Source organism: Phoxinus phoxinus (assembly GCF_949152265.1).
Source record: "Phoxinus phoxinus genome assembly, chromosome: 6".
In the NCBI taxonomy this organism is placed as follows: Eukaryota; Metazoa; Chordata; class Actinopteri; order Cypriniformes; family Leuciscidae; genus Phoxinus; species Phoxinus phoxinus.
Genome location: NC_136881.1, coordinates 1117545 through 1134425, shown reverse-complemented (window position 1 = coordinate 1134425; position 16881 = coordinate 1117545). Strand labels below are relative to the sequence as shown.

The 16881-nt window shown below is 41.6% G+C and overlaps 1 protein-coding gene across 1 annotated transcript; it reads right to left on the bottom strand.

Annotated features, from left to right (window-relative positions):
* Positions 1-2478: 2478 nt before the first annotated feature.
* On the bottom strand, positions 2479-16251 carry mrpl39 (mitochondrial ribosomal protein L39). Its single transcript, XM_079614768.1, has 10 exons — positions 16017-16251; positions 15025-15231; positions 13463-13602; positions 10699-10798; positions 9228-9295; positions 8524-8636; positions 7492-7557; positions 7173-7326; positions 4901-4948; positions 2479-4780 (listed from the first exon to the last, which is right to left on the bottom strand). Exons 1-10 carry the CDS (start codon positions 16051-16053, stop codon positions 4607-4609), a joined length of 1107 nt encoding a protein of 368 aa, XP_079470894.1. The 5' UTR covers positions 16054-16251; the 3' UTR covers positions 2479-4606.
* Positions 16252-16881: the final 630 nt, after the last annotated feature.

Genomic DNA, 16881 nt, shown 5'->3' with positions numbered 1-16881 from the left:
TATCATGACTTGATGGACACATCCTGCTCATCATGAATATTAAAAAGATCAGAGAGAGTACCGGTAATGCACAGGGCAACAATGATAAGCAGAGCAATATTGTTTATTTTGGTTCATTAACACTCAAACACACACTCATGTAGGAGAAAGAGTGTGTGCCTTCCAGTGTGTGTTTGCTTTGGGGAGAACAGCTGACGAGAGTAACGTCTGGATTTCACATTCTTAATGCACAGAAGCACCAATCCAGTGTGTGTGTGTGTGTGAGAGAGAGAGAGATAGAGAAAGAGAGAGTTTGTGTGTGTGTGTGATAGAGAGAGAGTGTGTGTGTGAGATAGAGAGAGAGTGTGTGTGTGAGATAGAGAGAGAGTGTGTGTGTGAGTGAGAGAGAGAGTGTGTATGTGTTGAGTGAGTGAGTGTGTGTGAGATAGAGAGAGAGTGTGTGTAAGGGGGGGGGGGGGTTGGATCAGGGTGTGTCTCTCTCACACACACAACAGCTGGTCAGCACGTTCACCTCGGGGTCGTAGAGGATCATGTTTCCTCCGTCACACACACCAACACAAGTGATGCATTCAACATCTGATCTCGCTTTGCCTTCAAACTCCACAGCTGAACAGGGCCATTGTTTTCACTGACAGATACCAGCAGATTTTCCCATTCAGATGGTTTAATATTGTTTTTAAATGTTACAAAAAACATGATCTTATGAGGCATTATCTATTTAAAATAAGCACGAAACATAATGCATTTCCAGCACATAAATCTGAACATTGGATAAATGTTTATAACTCTTTTGTTGAACATATTAGAGCTAAAGGTTTTTCCAGAGCTCTTTATCACTCCATAAATCATACATTACTGGAAAAAAGTCAAAATTATGACATTAAAAATCAATATTATGAATAAAAGGTAAAAATTATGACATACTAAAAAAAGTCAATACACAGAAAGTCATAATTTTCCAAAAATCTCATAATTATGACCATAAATCAGAAAATACTGACAACAGACACCATGTGTTTAGAGTAAAATGTTGTATAAATCAGGCGAATGATATAAGAACAACCCTTCATAATATAGAATAAATCTGTAATGTGTGTGTGTGTGTGTGTGTGTGTGTGTGTGTGATAGAGAGAGAGTGTGTGTGTGTGTGTGTGTGTGTGTGTGTGTGTGTGTAGCTGCTGAAGTGGATATTTCTGACTCATTCTTTAAAGAGATCAAATAAACTCTTAAATGTGTGTTTGGATGTTTTCTTCCACTAGTCACGTCACGTGTATGAAAAACACTGGTTTAGCCTGTAGAGTCTCGCCTTAAATTGTGATGGATTAAACTACCAGTCAGCTCCTCTGCCATTTAAACACACACACACACACACACACACACACACACAGCACCTGTCTGCATGCGACAGACGCAGCAGCTGCAACAATCCTGACAGTCACACTCACTTTTACAACACTGCCTTTGTCTTCGCCCTGACAAAGTGCTGACTGCTTATTACACACACACACACACACACACACACACACAGCAGATGCAGAGATGAATAAACGTGATCTGGCTGTTGCGCAAATGTGATAAAACGCATTGCCAGAAAACTCAGTCCATGTGAGTCCATGAACGCAGAAACTTCCAGCTATGCGCACTCATGCTCCAGCGTGTTGGATCTGTCCACACACGCACAGCACACTGTCCTGGACACAATATCTCGCTAGTTAGAGCCCATATTCTGCCCTTTAATAACGTCTCTTCCGTGAACAGTTGACATAAAATAAAAAATAAAGCACTTCTTGCATTGTTTTTGCCTCTTCACGATGACTCGCTTGCTGTAGTCCTCAGTTGTAAGTTGCTTTGGATAAAAGCGTCTGCTAAAAAATGACTCAAAGTAAACGTAAGTCTTGCTGTAGTTTTCAGGCTCGACTAGAACAGGTTTTCCTGCTTGAATGTTGATTATTCTCCTCATATTCTCCATTGTTGCGGCTCCTCTCTTCCCAGTCTGTCTGTTTACTTCCTGTCTCTATGAAGGGTATTTCGGGTCAAAAATGGCCCGAAGCGTTTAAATAAAAAAATCGTAGCTTTCATCGTCCGAAACTTTGTGACTTTATTGGTACTTGGTATGGGGACAGGATTTGATAAGTCTAAGTGGTCGTAAAAAAAATAGTCACACTCAGGAGCTTCGGGTCAAAAATGACCCCCATAGGAAATGAATGGGAAATTGGCAAAAATATGAAAATACAGAGTTTTTTTGTGCATACAATCTACAAATCAGCCAGGATGTAGAAAAAAAGGAATCAATAGTGAAGGGGTGAATCTCTAAAACATCAAGAGTGCAAAACAGACAACAAAAAAAAAACCACACACACACACTTATACACACAAAAACACAAATGAACACCTGTCATTCCAAAAGCTAATTTTAGGAAATGTGTGAAATAAAAGCAAGTATTAACCAACCAAACAAACAAAAAACTTTACAAAAATAGTCTTTGAGAATCTCTTATTATATATTAAAATCCACAATTTGAAAAAAATAGGGAAATATGTGCAAAAACAACAAGAATTCACAAGCCTTTCATAAAATATGATATTGCACAATAATTATCCAATACACTACATCCACCAGATGGCACCAGTCTGACTTCAAAAATAGTTTTCTATAGTCTCTACTTTAACTGGAAATACAGCATTAATAAATAAATAAAAATTCTATTATATTCAATGGGGGAAAAATGGATCATAATTATTTCATAAATATTAATTATTATCATCAAATTCTCTCAAAACACCAAAGAAAAAAAGAAAAAATATTATTGAACAAAAATAAATTTCATTGATTTTGCTGAAAAAAAAAAAATCTGAATCCCGCCCTCCGGGTCATTTTTGACCCAAAAGTCCTGAGTGTGAGTCATAAATGAAGTACCTTAGAGGGTGTTATGGAAATTTTACATTTAGATGTGTTCTTTTACTTTTATATGGGTACAACTTTTATTAACGTTGAAGATGTATTGTTTACTCATAAGAGTTTAAAGGAATATAATCATATTAGCAAAAAGCACATTATTAAAGATATAAAACCAAGCTTTTAGAAATGTTAAAAGTTAGGACAAACTTTCAGGAACGAAATGTTCTCTGAGTCATGTGAAGGCTGACAATATGTGTGTGCGCAGTTTCGATCAGCTGTTAAGATCTGCAGCTAAAAGCAGGAAACTTTTTGCTGACATGACAAGTTGTTCTGTCTGATAGAAATAATTTTGGACATGAGCTCATGAGCACATGAGACCATGAGCTAAGAAGTCTGGTTTTAAGGTAACAAAAGGTTTTTTACACAGGGTGTGTTAGGGTATATAACATTGGCGAAAGGGACTAGCCTTCGCCTTCTCATATCAGACGCTGTCTGTGTGGGAACGTCTTATTTCATGCATGAAATAAAATACTTTGTTTAATCTTTTGAGAAACGACTTTGTCTCCTTCATCCAGGTTTTTGAATATTGATAAATTTCCACAACAAGGGTTAAGCCCCTCCTTCTGAAGAGCACACTGTGCTCTGATTGGTCGGCTGGAGCAGTGTGTTGTGATTGGTCGAGCGCTTCGAGTGTGTTTGGCAAATGTCCCACCCCTTACCATAACCGCCAGTTTAACACACTACTAACTAACTCAACCAGGCCCCGCCCCTTTATTCTGCGTATTAATTATTATAATGAGGAACATTGTGACGTGTTTGTTCCATAGACCGTATATAAACTGGACACAGCGACCCCATAGGTTTCAACGGAGAAAAGTGAAGCCCATTAGAAGCACTCACTTCCTGATCGCCAGGCGAACTGCGCAGACTCAAACTGAGCTTGAACACGTGAGCAACGTGTCTGACAGCTGTCAGTCTTCTAGTCGCTGTGCCGAGAGAAATCTGAATCATCTTCCGAGTCTCAGAGACGGAGAGCGTGAGCATTAGCTGTCCATGAGCTAGCAGCGGGAGCAACTTCATCTCTCTCTATGGGCTTCTCCCTTCACTTTATGCTCCACGTCCCCCGATCGCCCGTGAGCTTCTCCGCCGGTCTATACGGTAATTTCTCGACTGTGCGACAGAGAGTCGCGTGGTTATGACACAATCGTTAGCCTATTTTTACAAAAACGGCTTCTACGGGGCCATAACGTAAGATACAAGGTAATGGAGCCTTTTATACACTGTCGTGTTTCTTTAGAAATAAACAATGGACAAATGGAGTCTTTAAACGCCTCAGATGTAAAGTTATTCGCTGTCAAAGTGACGCCAAAATGAATGGGAGTCAATGGAATGCTAACAGCAGGGGGGGTCCGCTAGCCAATGGCTAATCAATCTTTCTCATGATCACACAGCAACACTACACACTAAACACAGATGAAGATAAACACTCACACAGATCTACTAGTAACTAACTTTGTGACTTCCAGTGATTAAATCACACTGAATGCTTTTATACAATTACTCACTTTAAATGCTGGAATTATTCTTGATGTTCTCGTCCTGCAAGACGCTCAAACAAACACAAAGAGCGAGGTGTATTTTATACATGTTGACGACATGTTTATTGAACATTATACAAACACTGAACACAGGGAGAGGAGGTGTGGATTACTGTGGAGGGGGCGGGGCCTCAGCGGTGAGGGGTGGAGCCTTAGCTGAGATGGGAGGAGCCTCAGCTGAAAGAGGCGGGGCATCGACCGTGTGGGGTGGGGCCTCCGCTACAAGGGGCGGGGTCTCAGCTATCAGAGGAGGAGTCACTGTTGAGGACGAGGGAATCTCCACCTGCATGAAGAGAAATTAATTAAATATAAGTTAATAATGAGAGTCAAAGAGATTGTGAAGATGCTGGAATATTAACTGTGATGTTGAATATTAAAGATCATATGCAGACAGATTTCTTACTAGTCTTTCTGCTCTGTTCCGCAGCTTCCTCCACACTTTAGGATTAGCCTAAACAGACAAATAAAGCAATGCCGATATGAGCACAATATACTAATCATAAACAAAGATTGAACTGCTTTGCACAGTGATACATTTGCATTAATTATGTGGGTATAATTCACAGTGTGAGACTGAGTGAGTGAGTGAGTGAGTGAGTGAGTGAGTGAGTGAGTGTGTGAGTGAGTGTGTGTGTGTGTGTGAGTGAGTCAATGAGTGAGTGAGTGAGTGAGTGAGTGAGTGAGTGAGTGAGTGTGTGAGTGAGTGTGTGTGTGAGTGATTGAGTGAGTGAGCGATTGAGAGTGAATCAGTGAGTGAGTGAGTGAGTCAGTGAGTGAGCGAGTGAGTGAGTGAGTGAGTGAGTCAGTGAGTGAGTGAGTGGAGTGAGTGAGTGAGTGAGTGAGTGGAGTGAGTGAGTGAGTGAGTCAGTGAGTGAGTGAGTGGAGTGAGTGAGTGAGTCAGTGAGTGAGTCAGTGAGTGAGTGAGTGAGTCAGTGAGTGAGCGAGTGAGTGAGTGAGTGAGTGGAGTGAGTGAGTGAGTCAGTGAGTGAGTCAGTGAGTGAGTGAGTGCGTGAGTGAGTGAGTCAGTGAGTGAGTGAGTGACTGAGTCAGTGAGTGAGTGCGTGAGTGAGTGCGTGAGTGAGTCAGTGAGTCAGTGAATGAGTGAGTGAGTGAGTGAGTGAGTGAGTGAGTGAGTGAGTGAGTGCGTGAGTGAGTCAGTGAGTGAGTCAGTGAGTGAGTCAGTGAGTGAGTCAGTGAGTGAGTCAGTGAGTGAGTCAGTGACTCAGTGAGTGAGTGAGTGGAGTGAGTGAGTGAGTCAGTGAGTGAGTCAGTGAGTGAGTGAGTGAGTGAGTGAGTGAGTCAGTGAGTGAGTGCGTGAGTGAGTGAGTCAGTGAGTGAGTGAGTGAGTGAGTGAGTGAGTGAGTGAGTGAGTGAGTGAGTGAGTGAGTGAGTGAGTGAGTGAGTGAGTGAGTCAGTGAGTGAGTGAGTGCGTGAGTGAGTGAGTCAGTGAGTGAGTGAGTGGAGTGAGTGAGTGAGTCAGTGAGTGAGTCAGTGAGTGAGTGAGTGAGTGAGTGAGTGAGTGAGTGAGTGAGTGCGTGAGTGAGTGACTCAGTGAGTGAGTGAGTGGAGTGAGTGAGTGAGTCAGTGAGTGAGTCAGTGAGTGAGTGAGTGAGTGAGTGAGTGAGTGAGTGAGTGCGTGAGTCAGTGAGTGAGTCAGTGAGTGAGTCAGTGAGTGAGTGAGTCAGTGAGTGAGTGAGTGCGTGAGTCAGTGAGTGAGTGAGTGAGTGAGTGAGTGCGTGAGTGAGTCAGTGAGTGAGTCAGTGAGTGAGTCAGTGACTCAGTGAGTGAGTGAGTGTGTGAGTGAGTGAGTGAGTGAGTCAGTGAGTGAGTGAGTGAGTGAGTCAGTGAGTGAGTGAGTGGAGTGAGTGAGTGAGTCAGTGAGTGAGTCAGTGAGTGAGTGAGTGAGTGAGTGAGTCAGTGAGTGAGTGCGTGAGTGAGTGACTCAGTGAGTGAGTGAGTGAGTCAGTGAGTGAGTCAGTGAGTGAGTGAGTGAGTGAGTGAGTGAGTGAGTGAGTGAGTGAGTGAGTGAGTGAGTGAGTGAGTGCGTGAGTGAGTGAGTCAGTGAGTGAGTCAGTGAGTGAGTCAGTGAGTGAGTCAGTGAGTGAGTCAGTGAGTGAGTCAGTGAGTGAGTCAGTGAGTGAGTGCGTGAGTCAGTGAGTGAGTGAGTGAGTGAGTGAGTGAGTGAGTGAGTGCGTGAGTGAGTCAGTGAGTCAGTGAGTGAGTCAGTGAGTGAGTCAGTGAGTGAGTGCGTGAGTCAGTGAGTGAGTGAGTGAGTGAGTGAGTGAGTCAGTGAGTGAGTGCGTGAGTCAGTGAGTCAGTGAGTGAGTCAGTGAGTGAGTCAGTGAGTGAGTGCGTGAGTCAGTGAGTGAGTGAGTGAGTGAGTGAGTGAGTCAGTGAGTGAGTGAGTGAGTCAGTGAGTGAGTCAGTGAGTGAGTCAGTGAGTGAGTCAGTGAGTGAGTCAGTGAGTGAGTCAGTGAGTGAGTCAGTGAGTGAGTCAGTGAGTGAGTGCGTGAGTCAGTGAGTGAGTGAGTGCGTGAGTGAGTGAGTCAGTCAGTGAGTGAGTGAGTCAGTGAGTGAGTGAGTGAGTGAGTCAGTGAGTGAGTCAGTGAGTCAGTGAGTGTGTGTGTGTGTGTGTGTGTGTGTGTGTGTGTGTGTGTGTGAGTGAGTGAACGTACGGTGAGGTTGACGGGCAGTGAGAGACCCTGAGCTCTGCGCTGGACGCCCCACACACACTCTCCCAGCGTATGAACACTTGTGACCTCGTACTGCGAACACAGACCCGTGCGGGACACCAGAGGACCACCGCTCAGCGTCACATGATCACCACACCTGGGGAACACACACACACAGCTCGCTAAACTGCGATTTTTGAAAATGTAAAAATGCAGAACATTTTGTGTAGTATATAAACCATTACGTGTATGGAGTGCCCACAAAGATAGTAACCCAGACGCGCGCGCGCGTGTGTGTGTGTGTGTGTGTGTGTGTGTTCACCTGTATAATGACACCGTCCCGTTCTGACTTTGAGCCGCTCTCTCTTCGACTTCCTCCTGTTTACACCTGCAGACACACACATTATTCTACTGTAGTTCAAACTCTTCATCCGTTTTAATCTACTTTAATATTCCTGATCTTACTGTGAATGATTCATCAGAGATGATATTCTAAAGAACATTTTAGCTAAGAGTGATTTTGTAGATGTACGTGTGTGTGTGTGTGTGTGTGTGTGTGTGTGTGTGTGTGTGTGTGTGTGTGTGTGTGTACTAGGGCTGCACGATATGAGGAAAAGCTGCGATGTGCGATAACATTGTTTAATATTGCGATGACGATATGACTTGCGATAAATGTGATTAACTATAGGCTACTGTTCCCATGTCTTAGTGCTTTAATAGGCTAGGTTCTTTGAGTGATAGGTAAAACGTTTATTACCTGCCTGGTTCAGAATACACGATTTTAGCGCGATTTTGGCACGATCCGTTTGACGTATGGGTGTCGTGGAGATTCGTAATAACGACAACGGGCGTCGGGACGCAAGATTCGATCGTTTCATCTCGTATAGTGTGTCATAGTGGGCGACAACCTACGTCGCATCTGCGATGCTTCACGACAGAAAGACTATAGCATGTTTAATTCTTTAACGGTCCTCCACGACGGGTTAAATATGTGAGCGAGACGTGAGTGAGTGCAACAGTGAGTGTGTGTGTGCGCCAGTGAGCGTGTGTGCGTGAGTGAGCGAGTGATTGAGCGAGGGACAGTGAGTGTGTGTGTTTGTGTGTCTGTGCGTGCGAGTGAATGTTTGCGAGTGAATGTGTGTGTGTGACGACACGCGATGACTGGTCGGAAAGCAACGTGTAGTCTGACATGTTTCTTGTCCACGACAAGATTTTAGGAGTCAAAAACGTGTAGTGCTAATCTGAACCAGGCATTATTCATCGTGTCAGGCTGTCTGTTGCGATGTGTTCATCGCGGGAGTTCATATCGCGATGACGATGAAAATTCGATGTATCGTTCAGCCCTAGTGTGTACCTGCTGTGAGAGAAGATCTCCAGCGCCACAGACGGAGAAACATCCAGCGGTTCCCACGGCAGATCTTTACTCACGAGCTGCAGCGCTTCACGGGTTAAACTGCGCAGATTCTCCTGCAACGGGTCAACCACACACACACACACACACACACACACACACACACACACACACATCACAGATGCTGTCATCCCAATGCTTGAGTTAACCTCTCTCGAGTGGAAACGGGGGCTTGAAGCAAAAAATTTGTGAGTGGAGGCGGGGCTCATTTGCATATTCATAGAACCATGTATAGTAAATGAGGCAAGGGTGTCGAGTTACATTAAAGATATTTTAAGACATGGAGGAAAAAAACTTTTAAATATGTAATTTTGGTGATCAAAGATGAGTTTTAAGGGATAAAATGATTGACTAAAGGGATGCTTTACATAAATGTAAATGTGAACTGTCAAACTGAGTATAAAAGCATCTGTCAAATGCATGAATGTAAATGTATGAAAATACACTTAATAAGCACTTAATAAGCATGTGTTTGAAACATTCATAAAAGTCCATTTATGCACAAAACGGCACTGAACATCTTCATATGTAGTTAATTTCATAAACACACACACACATTTTTAAATAATCAACGCACATATAAACGAGGAGGATTTAATATGCATGTTAATAACTGCTGATGTGAGATATTAATAACCAGTTCTGACCTCGGAAGGAGTCCAGGAGTCCAAACGAGAGTCCAGAACCAGATCACAACAGAACGCACCGGCGGTCACTGCAAACACAACACGTGAACACTGAACATCGTCTCAATATCACCGCTAACACACACTCTCTGTACGGGTCTGGGTTTGATACGCATGTGTCTTCTCTTCAATGACACATGAAATTAATGCTTAATATACAATATTCAGGACACTCCTGAAAGAGTTAATGTGTCATGCAAAGAAAAAGGATTCATTCAAACTATAGGCTCAAATATACTTTATAATGAAATATATAATGCCATTTTCACAAGATGTAAAATAAGTGTCTGATGTCCCCAGAGTGTGTGTGTGAAGTTTTAGCTCAAAATACCCCACAGATATTTTTATATATCATGTTAAAGTGTCACTTTTTGAGGGTGAGCAAAAACACACCGTTTTGTGTCTGTCCCTTTAAATGCAAATGAGCTGCTGCTCCCGACACAGGGGGCGGAGCTTCAAGAGTAGAATGAAACGACATTTCTGAACGGTTAGTTGATGAATTTATGAAGCTTATGTGTAGTTATCTTAGTCATTGATTAGCATATTCTGTCATGATAATCTATAAATCGTGTTCAGGGGGCGGGGTTTATGTAAATTTTAGGGTTGGTGATGTCACTAACCCGGGAGGAATGTCGTGTAGTTCCTACCAGCCGTTTGTTGTAGTTCTTTACTTTAAAAGCAAATATCTCCCTTTGCTCTGAACTTTGAGCGTTGTAACTTTGCAGATGTTGTTTATGATCAAACAGCAACATTACACACTAACTACAGTTAGAAAACACAACATTACACACTAACTACAGTTAGAAAACACAACACTACACACTAACTACAGTTAGAAAACACAACATTACACACTAACTACAGTTAGAAAACACAACATTACACACTAACTACAGTTAGAAAACACAACATTACACACTAACTACAGTTAGAAAACACAACATTACACACTAACTACAGTTAGAAAACACAACACTACACACTAACTACAGTTAGACAACACAACATTACACACTAACTACAGTTAGAAAACACAACATTACACACTAACTACAGTTAGAAAACACAACATTACACACTAACTACAGTTAGACAACACAACACTACACACTAACTACAGTTAGAAAACACAACATTACACACTAACTACAGTTAGAAAAGTCAAATCATAATCAACCCCTTTAATGCCAAATATTGAACTCAATAAGTCAATAAGCACGTTTTGCATTTATTTGTAGCACTGACTGATCACATAAACTCAAACCAGTGTTCAATCGGAGCAATATAAAAATAAAAAACACTGTGCTAATTGACAAAAAGATGGAATCCGATATTTGGTGATAATGGAGAATAATGAGAGATTTACAAGCGATTCAAGACCCAAAGTAGGAACATCATGTTTATAGCACAAGAGTTAAAGGATCAATCCTACCTGGGACTTCAGGAATCATCAGCAGCTCGATGCTAAACTCGTCTTTAAACGCTCCGTCGAGCACATGACCCAGAAGAGAAGCACAGGAGCGCCAGTACGCCTGCCACACACACACACACACACACACACACACACACACACGTTCGTTATGCCTCAATGCTAGATGCTTTAGAATCATTGCCTCGTTTATGGTGAAAATTGTAACACTTTACAATAAGGTCTCAATATTTAAAGGAACACTTCACCTCTGGAAAGATGAATGTGTATTTAAAATGGGTCATTTATGTAGAAGAAATGTGAAATTATTTTTGAATTTGGAGCCTTCTAGACTGAGAAAAGCCAGAAAATGTATTTTTGGCTTATGGGGATGAAAGATAACAACTCCCAGAATGCACTTGCTTCGCTGCCCTAGGAGGCCACGCCTACCGGTAAGAGATCGCAGTAAACAACAAGGCTATGCTACTAGTGAGTCTCCGTGAGTCTGCCCAGTATTTTGATGTCGCCCAAAATGTCCAGGATTCGGCTTTAGCGTTCTTCAGTCGCCATTCCTCATGTTTACTGTGACGAGCAGGAACGAGACTGACGGCCGCGGAGAACGATGCGAGTCCGGTGGCGTGATTACTGATGAGTGGCGCCGGCGCCTGTGAGACGCACCGGTCTCGTATCTCTCACGGAGGAGCGGGAATTTTCCTAGCAATGTTAAAACGCACATCAAACGATCACTTGTTTAGCGTTCATGTAAACACTACATTCAGATTCACCGATCGGAATGAATTCAGTTAGATTGAAACAAAAGGTGTGCATGTAAACTATGAATGCGACTGCAGAAAGCAAAAGCCGAATCCTGGACATTTTGGACGATCTCGACGGCCGGACATGTCCGGGAAAAAGAGGATGGTCACCGCTACTACTCAGCTTTCTCCACAGAATAAGAAACTGTTAGCTTAGCTTCCAAATAAAGAATGGCTGACACTATATGTACATTCTGTGAGTGAGATCCCTTTATGGGCGGGTTGAAAACATGCGGAACAGCGCCTTCTACTGGATAAATGATGAGCTAGTGTTTGTAGTCTTACCCTTATTCAAAGAAATTTGACTTCCTGCTTTTTATGACGCAAATTGACGATTTTTGCGTCATAAAAAGCAGGAAGTGGAACACTTAAATCCTTATTTCTCCCATCTCAGGGGAAAATAAGGGAATAAACCATGACCATTCGAAAATGTGACTGGGTTTCTAAAGATACAAAGTCTAATGCAAATGGGTGAAGTGTTCCTTTAATGCATTAACTATAATTTATAATTTGTCATTGTGCACAACCACAATATAGTATAATTACATTATATATTTTTAACATAAGAGCATAACTTGCTAAATATATCCGCGTAGTACAGAACTGCTTACATCTATACACACTGATAAAGAAACGCATGAATGAGAAAATTAAAGGAACACTTCACCTCTGGAAAGATGAATGTGTATTTAAAATGGGTCATTTATGTAGAAGAAATGTGAAATTATTTTTGAATTTGGAGCCTTCTAGACTGATAAAAGCCAGAAAATGTATTTTTGGCTTATGGGGATGAAAGACAACAACTCCCAGAATGCACTTGCTTCGCTGCCCTAGGAGGCCACGCCTACCGGTAAGAGATCGCAGTAAACAACAAGGCTATGCTACTAGTGAGTCTCCGTGAGTCTGCCCAGTATTTTGATGTCGCCCAAAATGTCCAGGATTCGGCTTTAGCGTTCTTCAGTCGCCATTCCTCATGTTTACTGTGACGAGCAGGAACGAGACTGACGGCCGCGGAGAACGATGCGAGCCCGGCGGCGTGATTACTGATGAGCGGCGCCGGCGCCTGTGAGACGCACCGGTCTCGTATCTCTCACGGAGGAGCGGGAATTTTCCTAGCAATGTTAAAACGCACATCAAACGATCACTTGTTTAGCGTTCATGTAAACACTACATTCAGATTCACCGATCGGAATGAATTCAGTTAGATTGAAACAAAAGGTGTGCGCATAAACTATGAATGCGACTGCAGAAAGCAAAAGCCGAATCCTGGACATTTTGGACGATCTCGACGGCCGGACATGTCCGGGAAAAAGAGGATGGTCACCGCTACTACTCAGCTTTCTCCACAGAATAAGAAACTGTTAGCTTAGCTTCCAAATAAAGAATGGCTGACACTATATGTACATTCTGTGAGTGAGATCCCTTTATGGGCGGGTTGAAAACATGCGGAACAGCGCCTTCTACTGGATAAATGATGAGCTAGTGTTTGTAGTCTTACCCTTATTCAAAGAAATTTGACTTCCTGCTCTTTATGACGCAAATTGACGATTTTTGCGTCATAAAAAGCAGGAAGTGGAACACAAATCCTTATTTCTCCCATCTCAGGGGAAAATAAGGGAATAAACCATGACCATTCGAAAATGTGACTGGGTTTCTAAAGATACAAAGTCTAATGCAAATGGGTGAAGTGTTCCTTTAAGAGCATCAGAATAAGTTCCTCTTTCAGCATCTCTTCTCTTCTCTGATGATGTGGGCGGGGCTTTAACCTGTCACTCACATGAGATCAGCCAATAGCAAACCACAACCATCCAATCAATTCCCCACAGACACAATCAAGCCCCGCCCACATGTGTTCTTGCTCCAGAAGCGCTTCTCTCGATATACGACACAATAGACCAGCGCTACTTCACTCTCATGATGAGTCTGACCTTATCCTGTAACACACAGTCTTGACACCGAACACAAGCGCTGACCTGATTGGCTATCTGAGGGTCTTCATCTTTAAAGGTGAGGAGGGTGAGGTCACAGGAGCGGGTCAAAGGCCGATGCATGTGCCACGGTTCTCCATCCACCAGAGCCAGAACCGAACTCTTCACGTGCCACTCCGTCAGATCTGGAGAGGTTAAGAACACGTTTGTTTCTGCGACGGGACGCTTGGGTCGGCTTATTTGAGTCACACACTGAAAAGAACTTTCCTCGGGTCCTGGACCTTCTCAAGCCATGTCTTGTATGTTACCAAGTGAAGCCAGACATTGTTAAATCGACACTTTCCTGGCATTTCAATTACATTTCTGTCAGCACTAGGGCTGGGTATCGATTCAGATGTTCCAATTCGATTCGATTTCGATTCTCGATTCAATTTCGATTCAAAAATCGATTAATCGGAAAATCGATTTTTTGAGACTTCGCCTCAGGCAACATCGCAACAAGTGAGTGAATCGGAAGAGAACTGAACGTTATGCCGACCGAATATAAGGACGTTAAGAGAACGCAAAATATTTTTTTTATTAAACAGTTTTTGTATTAATCACATATTATGCTGTGTAAAAAAAATTAAAAATAATTCCATGACTTTTCCAAAACTTTCTAGGTCTTTGCATTTTTCAAATTCCATAACTTTTCCAGTTTTTTTCAAAACGTACGAACCCTGAAGCATGCATATAGCTGGTGTGGGTTATAAAGATGTGTGTGTGTTAGGGCTGAACGATATATCGTTATCGTATCTATATCTCGATATGAACTTTCAAGATATTACTATCGAAAAAAGCAACGATATCTACGATATAGATTCCCCCTCTCCGCGCTCGCCCTGCATACAACTCTGGCAGTCACAACAAACATCAGTTTTACGAGTGCCTTTGAATGCACAGCTAAAGCCAGCGCGCACACACTACCAGGGACGTGGGAACTATATTGTGAGAGGGAGGGGGGGGGGGGGGGGGCGTTTCCATGGTGACGCGTCATTGCTTGTCACGTGACACACAATATCTGATATTCCGATTGTCAAATACATGCAAGTGGAGGTATATTGTTGTTTAAACACCTTTATAACGATCGCGTTAGTTGAGCTGTATGCGCGATGGGCGCCGCCGTGTTAGTTTGTGCTGCAGACGCAGTTCAGAGAATCAGATCTGTTGGATTTACAACCTCTATGTTTACAACACGTGAATTCATCCACTTCTCCCGAAATACTTAAAAGTAAGTGGCTGGTGAACTGGGAATAGAATAGAGTAAACACTGAAGTTACTTACACAATGTGTATCTGATATGAATAAAGCGTGTCGAATTATAATGGAAAGGATTATTATTACCTCTTCCATAGACATCAGTGTGTAACATATATATATATATAAACAACGGAAAACAAAAACAACGAACAAGAAATTCTGAGAAATGCTTGGTTTTCACCGAACCCCAGAGTCATATCATATTGTATCGATATCGAGATATCTGGCATGAAAATCGAGATATGAAATTTTGTCCATATCGTTCAGCCCTAGTGTGTGTGTTGTCATGCGCGTGGTCCGACACTCACGGCGCGTGCAGCTGTGTGGCGTGGACTGGCCCCGGTTCATGACGAGTAGCGCCCCCTGTAGGCCGGGCCCGCGCAGGGTCACCTCGATCTTCTCCGTGCGCGGATACAGAGAGCGCTGGCGCGTCTGCTCCTCCGAGAACTGAGCGCTGCGGCGACTGCGCAGATCCGCAGACGAGAGACGCGCAGCCGCCGCGCTCGACGCCAGCCCTGCAACACATGCATTCAGCACAGTGTTATACTACACTATACACACACACACACACATATATATATATATATATATACATGAGAGAGAGAGAGAGAGAGAGAGAGAGAGAGAGAGAGAGAGAGAGAGAGAGAGAGAGAGAGAGAGAGAGAGAGAGAGAGAGAGAGAGAGAGAGAGAACCATAAAGTAATATAAACAAAGACTAGCAGCAGAGGGAGATTATTCTGATTACAAAGTGAATATATATACAGCTATTACTAAATAAATTACATATATATATATATAGACATTATTGTAAGTAATGTAATAAAATGTTATACTATTATACACTATATTTCATTACACTTTGGTTCATTAGTTGACATGAACTAAGAATGAACAATATTTCTACAGCATTTATTAATCTTAGTTAATATTATTTTCAACATTTACTAATACATTATTAAAAAATCAAAGGTTGTATTTGTTAGCATTAGTTAATGCACTGTGAACTAGCATGAACAAGCAGTGAACAGATGTATTTTTATTAACTAACATTACAAAATACTATAACAAATGTTTTGTTCATTGTTAGTTCATGTCAGTTAATACTAATGTTAACTAATTAACCTTATTGTAAAGTGTTACATAATAAATATACATTAAAATTAGTACTCATAAAATTAGCACTCTGTTAATGAGAAGTTGACAGTTAGTTGTAGTTTTATTGGCCAGACATCATCATCATCATGATGAGTGTGTGAAGGTCAGTAGTTTGATCATCTGTGTTTTATCATGATCGACTTACGGCGCTGAAGAATCTGACAGACTGTCCGAGAAGCCATGAGCGGTCACACGAAGCCTTCCTTCGCAATATAAACTGATAAAATATAAACGATACAGAAATGATTTCAATAAACCTGCTAACTGACTAAACCCAGCGACATGCTTGTACAGTTTCCGGCTGGAGGTGCAGCGATAATAACAGTCCGTGCGAACCGAGGAAACCGGCGTTTAGGTTCCGCTGTGAGTGACTGATGTCAACAAGCTCTAATAGTTACACTCTTGTGTTCAATTACAATTTATTATTAAGTATATGATCAAAGGAACTATATACCTATACGTAGAATATAATATATTATATAATATACCATTAATTTGTTTCAGAAATAATTGTAGCTTTACGTAGGCTAGTTTTTCCCTTCTGAATAACATTTAACCTTGTTTATAAATGTAATTTTAAATCTAGACAGTTTTGTAGACCTAAAACTCCCTCAGAGATTTCCTAGGAGTAATTTATGATTTGTTAAACACATTGTTAAACACAAACACAATAAATCAGCAGCGTACACTGGGGAAAATGTATAGGCTATATTTAAAAATAAATAAATAAAAGCAATATAATTACTTACAATTATTAATAATTAAATATCAAAATATATAAAAGCAAATAATAACAAATTCAATTCAATTTAATGGGTATTTATATTGTAAAAAATAAATAAAATTTACTGTAAAATTTACAGCAACTTACTGGCACTTTTGGTTGCACTTTTCGGTTACTTTTGATATTAAACATTATAAACAAAGTCTCACCTTTCAAATATATATTTTTTTTAAAGAACCGATCATCTCTTCCTTCTAGTTCATTTATAGCATCAAATAAACATGAA